The sequence below is a fragment of the Notechis scutatus genome, chromosome 4 (assembly GCF_049901735.1).
Source record: "Notechis scutatus isolate UNSWTSFEM ecotype Mainland chromosome 4, rNotScu1.2, whole genome shotgun sequence".
Lineage (NCBI taxonomy): Eukaryota > Metazoa > Chordata > Lepidosauria > Squamata > Elapidae > Notechis > Notechis scutatus.
In genome coordinates, this window is record NC_142012.1 from 109,702,352 (window position 1) to 109,711,543 (window position 9,192).

At 36.9% G+C, this 9,192-nt stretch overlaps 1 protein-coding gene across 1 annotated transcript in view; it reads right to left on the reverse strand.

Moving 5' to 3' along the window:
• The window catches only part of GPR26 (G protein-coupled receptor 26), a 35,394-nt gene that overhangs the window by 12,550 nt on the left and 13,652 nt on the right, over window positions 1-9,192 (reverse strand). The window contains exon 2 of the mRNA XM_087964357.1: window positions 1,904-2,017. Coding sequence (XP_087820483.1) covers window positions 1,904-2,017 — 114 coding nt within the window. The remainder of the gene's footprint in view (window positions 1-1,903; window positions 2,018-9,192) is intronic.

Below are 9,192 nucleotides of genomic sequence, written 5' to 3' on the forward strand. Positions count from 1 at the left end.
CCTAATCTCAGTGTCTCCAAATGTGTAAGTAACACAACATCCAGAATTCTCCATAGGTGTAGCCACAGACTATTATATCCGAACATTTTGGACACTAAAACATTTGAAACCACTATGGAGATAGCAAGGCTGAATAAATAATTTATTCTAAAGACAAGCTGGATAAGGGCTATTACATGTATCAGATAAACATTTTGATTTATGAGTCAAAATATAGAAGCAGAAGATAATAACTGTATTTGATATAAACTCCTAGAGTTTGGACATATGTGCATGAATTATTAGCACCAGGAAACTAACATCAGTATGCATACTGCTTTAAGTTTCATATGTGTGCCAAGATCTTCTCATTTTTTCCATCAACTGTTCTGTTAAAGATAAATATACACATTCCAAATATTCATAAAAGCTAACATAATCTTTCAGATTTTTCCCCTCTTGTGCTGTTTCTGAAGTACTGCAATCAACATTTCAATAATTTAGTTCTATTCGAACAATTTAAGTGATGTCTTTGAATATAGATTTCCCCTCGGTCTTTATTTTGCAGTAACAGTGAACTGTTTTGACAATCATGGCAGAACTGAGATTTTTGTGATCTTGTGTTAGTTAAACTGTACACTCTTATTCATTAATAATTTCATCACCAGTGGTCCTCACTTACAAACTGCCTGATCTAGTGATTGTTCAAAGTTACAACACTATATAAAAAAACAACTTTGCAACCAATTGTCACATTTACAAACACTGAAATCACATGGTTGCCAATTGTATTTTCCAACCAACTTGTGATAAGCAGACTTAATGGAGAATGAAGAAGTAAAATAATAAGTCACAGACACATGATTTGCTTAATCATGATAACTTGCTTAGTGACTAAATGGGAAGTTAGGTCATAAGTTGGTCACAGTCATGTGATTTTTCCATTTAGTGATCATCGACCTTAGCGACAGAGTTGTCAGTCCCAACAGGAGTCACTAAGCAAGAACTACCCTATATTTGGGCCATATACTCCCTGCCTATTATGCAGTGGTGGGCTGATGCTGGTTCAGACCAGTTCTAGTAAACCGTTAGTTCCAGCCGTCAGCTGGCCCTGTCCACCTGCCCCTGCATATTTCCTTTTTTCTGGCTCTTCTGATTTACGTGGCACAGCTGATTTTCATGCCTCAGCTGTTCTACCTACCAGGGCTGCCCTAGAAAGTAAGTAGATGAGCTTCAAATTGCTGGTGATAGGTTGGTGTTTGTTTTTTTTTTTTTTTTTTTTTTGTCGGGGGGTTTTTTTTTTTTTTTCCTCCCACTTTTTTTTTTTTTTTTTTTTTTTTATTTTTTTTTTTTTTTTTTTTTTTTTTTTTTTTTTTATTTTTTTTTTTTGTTTTTATACTTTATATTTTAATTATTTTTTATAAATAATATATGGGGGTATGGTGATATATTCGTAACATGGCACAGAGCAGATATGTCATTAGTAATAACTGAAGGGAAGAAAGAAAGATGAATCAGGAAAATATCCAAGGTTATACAGCCCAAACACTAAGTTTTATCAGATAAGAACATCATAAAATACAGGTCTATAAACATGGAAATATATGACATGACATCTTCCTAAAATTGTTTGCTATGGCTTGAAATATCTGTACACAAATACATGTGTACTCATATTTATGCATTACAGAGCTTAAAAGAGCTGTTGCATTTTATGGTCAACATTTTAAAATCTTTCTGATCTTCTTCTGTCAGAATCTGATTCCAGTCTTCACAGCGTTTATTGGACTATTTGTAATGCAAGAAACAAAATGCAAGCTGTCAACAATTGCTAGTGCAGTGAAAAATAAAAATCCTGAGCAGAATGTTGCCAATTGAATATTGGGTATATCTTTGGAAAGGACTGAAGTGTCATAAAACTTACCTTGTGATTACATATGGTGCAAAACAAAGTATAAAAGTGCCAATAAATGTACTGATCTTCTTGGTTGCTCGTTGTCTCCGTCTCTTTTGCTCTTCTAGGCATCGCTCTCTTACACTGTGCAGCATTTGACACAAACAGGAAAATCAATCAATAAACTGAGGTTGCATTTCCACATTTTTTCTTTAGCCATTTCAATATGCATTTTTTTCCAAGAGGCATTCAAATTATATAGAATTATTTTTCTGAATCATAATATTTCTTGATAAAAGGTTGTGTAAATAAAACATTTCAACTGTAACAAATCATATTATAATATAATTTATACTTTTGTAGATCCTACGTAAGTAGACAAAAGTTAATTTATCGCATGTTGCTTATATTCATGTTGGAAACATAAAGTTTGAATATGTGTGTGTGTGTGTGTGTTAATGTGTGTATATATACGTATACAATAACATCTATATATGGTTGCATACTGTTAACTTTCAGGACCTTGCAGATTTGCAGAAAAGAATTGGGAATAACAATCTGCAAAATATCTGAAGGCTACTATGCAACATATACTTGTATTCTTAAGTCTGGATTGAAATGAGAAAAAAACCCAAGGTATATCAAGACAAGAGTAAGGAATGAAGAACTAACAAAGCATTCAGAAGAGACTATAACAAGAGTTGGAAGAAGTCCAACCCCTTGCTCAAGCAGGTGACACTATACAATTCTGGACACATGGCTGCCCAATCTCTTCTTGAAATCTCCACTGATGGAGTACCCACAGTTTCTGGGGGTAAACTATTCAATTGACGAATTGTTCTTGCTCTCAGGAGAGTTCACCTTGGTACTGGTTTGCATCCCTCTTTAATGATATTTCACCCATTACCTCTTTTCCTGCACTCAGGTGTTTTGGAAAATAGTTTGATCCTCTCTTTTCTGTGACAGCCTCTCACATACTGGAAGACTATTAATCATATCACCCCTAGTCTTTCTCTTTGTTAGACTAGAGATACCTAGTTCCATCAGTTGTTCATTGTTCATCTTATCATCTTTGATGCTCTTCTGTGCATTCTTTCTAGAGTTTCAGCATCTTTTTATATCATGGTGACCAGAACTGGATGCAGTATTTCAAATGTGGTCTCTTAAATCAATCAATAAATAATTCAAGACTGTAATTATGTACATATCTGCATTGACCATCTTCAAATTGACCAGAGATCATTATGTCCTCCCATTGGACAATTCCTCTTCAGTGTGCCCTCTTATCTTTGCTCCAGGAAAGCAATTGTCTACATTTTTACTTCAGGTTGATGGGTCTTCCTGGACATACTTTTTATAAATCTGATTGTCTATCTGCCTCTCCCTCCATATTAAGTTTGTATATTGGTATTTATAAATTCAAGTTAAAGCATCAACAGAAATGAAATCGGCTGGATGTACAAACAGGCACAACAATCACTATTAAATAAAAAGTTATTTCCAGTTACCCTGTTGCTCTTTAATAGTTCCAATTCCCCCTTTTTCCGGCATTGCCGAAGTAACATAATGATTATGATTTGTCCTTTAAAAGAAATTCTTAAGAAACAATGAAATACTGCAGCCTTGGACTTATTTTTAAAGGGAGGGGTGAGAACAAAATATAGCAAGGTCAAGAAAAGTAAAATAGCAAAAAAAATCTGCTGACTTGTTGAAACATCAAATAAGTTCAGCAAGATCATAGCCACTGTACTATTTGAATAGCATAGTTAAAAGAAAATTCTAGAAAATCATTAAAAAATCAGAGTACCTATTGACTTATTCAAGCACATATTTCTTTCTCTTAGATTTGGCCTGAAAGATACTAAAACACCATAGTTAAAATAGAATGAACTGTTCAGAACATAAAGGAAAAATGGTTTTTTAAAAGCTTGGCAAGAAAATCCACCTGAAGATCATTTTTATGATAAGTAGAATACAGAGTGATATTTTCCATTTCTACCTTCTAGTAACGGTTGCTGGTGTATTCTTGCAACAAGGCAACAAACAGTGTGGATAAGCCCACAGTAAGTGCAGGGAAAGAAAAAGTGCTAGAATCTACTCCAGCATTTCAAATCTCAATGGGTTAAACTGCTTCAGAAATACTAAAAAAAATTGCCTTGTTTGAAAGCATAGCCTTTCTTCAGAAAATGAATAGCACTGCAGGTTTCTACATGGATGATGCACAGAAATCAAAACATGGCTATTATTAAAATAAACCTTTAATCTAGTTCAAATAATAAAAATTTCCTGGCACTAGCTGATCTGTAACTTCACTCAACCATCAAGGCAGTGGATGGGTTCCTTGAAAGACCCTGAAATGCCTGTTTGTTGATGGAAGCTTCTTTCTGTCTATATTTATATCTTGTAGTGTTTATGATGGTGCTAGAAAACAAGGGATGTTTTCAGAGTATAGCACAGCAGATGGATGGATGGGTGATTAGGGCAGGGGTCTGCAACCTTAAACACTCAAAAAACCATTTGGACCCATTTCCCATAGAAAGGAAAACACTGGGAGCCACAAAACCTGGATGGGCGTGACCAACTCAATGTCTATAGCACAGCAGATGGATGGATGGGTGATTAGGGCAGGGGTCTGCAACCTTAAACACTCAAAAACAATTTGGACCCATTTCCCATAGAAAGGAAAACACTGGGAGCCACAAAACCTGGATGGGCGTGACCAACTCAATGTCTATAGCACAGCAGATGGATGGATGGGTGATTAGGGCAGGGGTCTGCAACCTTAAACACTCAAAAACAATTTGGACCCATTTCCCATAGAAAGGAAAACACTGAGAGCCACAAAACCTGGGTGGGCATGACCAACTCAATGTCACTCCCACCCAGCCACATGACACACACACCCCGCCATGCCTACCCAGGTTTTGTGACTCCCGGTGTTTTCTGTGGGGAATGGGTATCTTTCCCTCCCTCCCATTTCTGTTTTTGTGTGTGTGTTTTACCTTCTCAGGTATGGTAAGGAGTGACTGGGAGGAGAGGGTGAGGAGCGGGGCCAGCCAGTGGTGGGATCACCCAACAGGGAGCCGCAGCAGAGGGCCCAAATGTGGCTCTAGAGCCGTGGGTTGCTTGACACCCAGATTAGGAGAAGGAAGGGAGGAAGAGTGGGGGGAGGGAAGGAAGGAATATAATAGAAATAGGAAAAGATATCTGTCTCCCCATTTCAGTTCTAAGCAGCAGGGTCCAAGTGATATTTCTACACAGCTTTCATTTCCATAGGATTTCTCCTTTTGGTTTGACATTTTAAAAAATATTTACAGATTTGATTACAACAATAAGCAATCTGACAATGACCTGTAAAGCTGAAATAATTGATAGATCATACATTGAGCACTTTAAGATTCAGGCCAGTACCAAAACTTTAACTAAGATTAATTTGATAATTTTTAAATATTGATCTTAATCATTATAACTGTAAAAAGAGGCTTTCCACAAGGAGATAGCTCTTTAAAAATTAACTTCACTTTATGGGAAAGAAAACTTCTGTTAAATGCAGCTCTAGTGACAGTCTGGGAACCTTTTTGCCAATACCAATTTCAGGTCAGTATACTTTAGATCAGAGGTGTCCAACCTTGGTAACTTTAAGACTTGTGGACTTCAACTCCCAGAGTTCCTCAGCCAGCTTTGCTGGCTGAGGAACTCTGGGAGTTGAAGTCCACAAGTCTTAAAGTTGCCAAGGTTGGACACCCCTGCTTTAGATGAACCATGATTCTGCAATCCAGTCTGGATCTTTCCTATTTGACTGCTACTATCGAAAGCAGAAAACTTCACATGAAATGAAATGAACTTAGAACATCAATCCTTCAGCCAAAAATTGAGTACAATTCAGTATAAAAATCTAGTTAGTTGTTCCTGTTGTGAAATGCTATCCTGGTCTGGGAGTCCAGATAAGTGGCAAACATTTATGAAGTTTATCAAGTTATCTTGCAATATCATAAATGACTTGTAAGCTGAGATCCAGCTGGTGAATTATAAATTGCTCAGGCTCGATATAATTATAACTGATTCTGCCTTGAGTACAATGTACTTTGAATTCGCCCATACAATCATAATATGCATATAATGTTAATACATTCAAAGAAGCTGTTCTGCAGGTGTTTAAAAATTTCTTTTATCGAATATATATCATAGCAATTGTTAATCAAAGCAACAAGTACAGGTAGTCCTCGACTTACAATAGTTCATTGAGTGATTGTTCAAAGTTACAACAGCACTGAAAAAAGTGACTTATGGCTGTTTTGCAACCTTTTAAGCATCCCCATGATCACGTGATCAAAATCCAGATGCTTGGCAACGGACATATATTTAGAACTGTTGCAGCATCCCAAGGTCATGTGATCACCTTTTGCAACCTTCTGATGAGCAAAGTCAATGGGGAAGCCAGATTTACTTAACCAGGCTAACTAATTTATGAACTGCAGTGATTCACTTTACAACTGTGGCAAGAAATGTCACAAAAAGAGGGGCAAACTTCACTTAACAATTGTCTCACTGAACAACAGAAATTTTGGGCTCAATTGTGATCCTAAGTCGAGGACTACCTGCTTGTGATTTCTTTCCTTCCTATCTTCCTATTCTTATTTGGAGAATAAAGAAGAAGTAACAAGTGGACAATAATAAGAGCCAGTTTGGTGAAGTGATTAAGGCATCAGGTTTAGAAACTGAGAGACCGTAAATTGTAATGCCACCTTGGTTGGCTGTGTAAACTTTGTGTTAGTCACTCTCTCTCAACCCTACGAAGCAGTCAATGGCAAACCACTTCTGAAATCTTGCCAAGAAAACTGCAGAGTCTTCTTTAGGGAGTCATCAGGAGTCAATACTGACTCATAGGCAATTCAAAAAGAGAGAGAAAAGCAAAAATGGCTTGTAAGCTGCGTTATGATCTCAGGGTTCAGGTTATTGGGCCTGGGGATGGGTGAGAGCAGGAGAAGATTAAATTTTCACGAGATGCAGTTGGACCACAATCACTGACAAATTGAGCCAATTTTAGGCTTTTTTTCAGACATGTGAAAAGCGATCAGATTCCTAAAATAACCATGAAAGCCTGATGAAACAGTTTATTTTTGCATACAGTTTAAAAAAGTAACCATGAGAATCAGCGGGTTTCCGGTTTGTCGGCTTCGCGGCGGTAGGGATTCGCGAGCTGCGCGATCCCTGCCGCGCTAGCCGTTTTGGGGCTCCGACCCGGATGGGTGCGGAGCAAGGCTGCCCCTGCAGGGGCAGCTGAAGGTAAGGGGATCCGGAGGAAGGGTTTGGGGGTGTTGCAGACCCCTCCCTGGCCAGAACCCCCTTTTACCAGGGCGGTGCAGCGGCGGTCCGTAATAGCCGCCACAAAGAAGTTGACAGCCGGGCAAGTATGCGCAGGAGGAAGAAGAGAAAGTTATTGAAAGTGAAAGTTCTTCTTGGTTGACCCAGGGCTTTGAGATTTATCTAATTTAATTCCTGGAAAAGATGGTTTTTGATGATTTTTACCACAAAGGAAAAAAAAAAAAGCGGCTATTTTGAGGTGCTGAAGGAAAGTTTACTCTCCCTCCCGACGGAATTAAGCCGGAAGGGAGAGGATAAAGAAAATATATAAATTTGGATTTTGTTGGAGGAGATGCCTTGAAGACTTGAGGACAGAAATATAATCTTAATAAGGCTTTAAAATATAGATTTGGACTCTTTTTTTTTATTTGTTTGATACCACCCTGGAAGAGGAAGGGGAATTTTGGCTTGCTTGGATTTATTGAGGATTGTGGATTTTGGGATTGTTTTGCCTTTCTCTCGGAATATTTGGTTGGTGTAAGAAGGAAGAGGAATAAAGAAAAGAAAAGATTTATTTATAATGGCTTTCCTTTTTGAAGACCTGAGGGATGAATATGAGCAAACAAAAGCAGCCTGCAAAGATGGCATGGAAAAAGCTTTTCTATTTCTAGAAATGGCGCTGGTCAATTACCAACAGACAATGGAACAGATGGAAACGGAAGAAGAACAACAAGGAAGAGACGAAGACGCCATCTTCATTGAATCCCAAAACTTATCTAAGGAAGAAGGAAGGAAGAGAGCAAGGAAAATGAAGGACTTAAGATTTAAAAAAACATTTGAGAAAGAGAAAAATATGATGCAAAATAAATATAATGATAACAAACAAGAGAAAAAGGGAACACAACAGAGAAGGGATCCCAGCAAGGCAGAGGTTAGAAGAAGAAGGGGGGTAGGAAGATTTGGTGGGGAAGAAAGAAAGGGAAAGGCGGAGAAAAAGCCTCAAAGCTTTAAAATTGGATGGGAGAAGAGGATTTTTTTAGAGACAAAGGATGAAATATAAATTTCTGTAAGAAAGATTCTGCTAAGGTACAGAAGATGGTATTGTAACATTTATATTTGAAATAGTAAATTAGAATGGTTTAAGATTTAATAAGAAATTAAAATGTTGAAGTTTAAAATTGAAATGTTGAAGTTTTTAATAATGATTGATTTAATAATGATTGATTTTTGAAATGTAATAAAATATCGAAGGAAAGGAGGATACAATGTATTTAAACATTTTTGGTGGATAGAATGTACCAAGCAGAACCAAATTGGGTATTTGTTATGTTGAATTTTAATTTTACTAACTTAGGGGGAGGATAGAAAGGCATCATACTCTGATTAGTGATTCCAGGAGAAATTCTTTTTATTATAAGAAGAGATAGAGGGATAATGAATGGGCAAAAGATACAAATTTAATGATTTAATTAAGATGGATTAAATAAGATAGAATTGTGAAGAGTGATATGTGCTATTATTTTAGCCCATGCAAAGAGAGGTAACTGGGGCCAAGGTACTTTACTAAAAGATTTTTTATGTTTGTTTGTGTTTGTTTGTGTTTTATGAAAATATTGGGGAAATTATTGTAGAAAGACAGGGAAAGATTTAATATGTAATGATTTGTTTGTTGTTGAAACTTTTAATAAAACTGTGGCAAGAAATGTCACAAAAAGAGGGGCAAACTTCACTTAACAATTGTCTCACTGAACAACAGAAATTTTGGGCTCAATTGTGATCCTAAGTCGAGGACTACCTGCTTGTGATTTCTTTCCTTCCTATCTTCCTATTCTTATTTGGAGAATAAAGAAGAAGTAACAAGTGGACAATAATAAGAGCCAGTTTGGTGAAGTGATTAAGGCATCAGGTTTAGAAACTGAGAGACCGTAAATTGTAATGCCACCTTGGTTGGCTGTGTAAACTTTGTGTTAGTCACTCTCTCTCAACCCTACGAAGCAGTCAATGGCAAACCACTT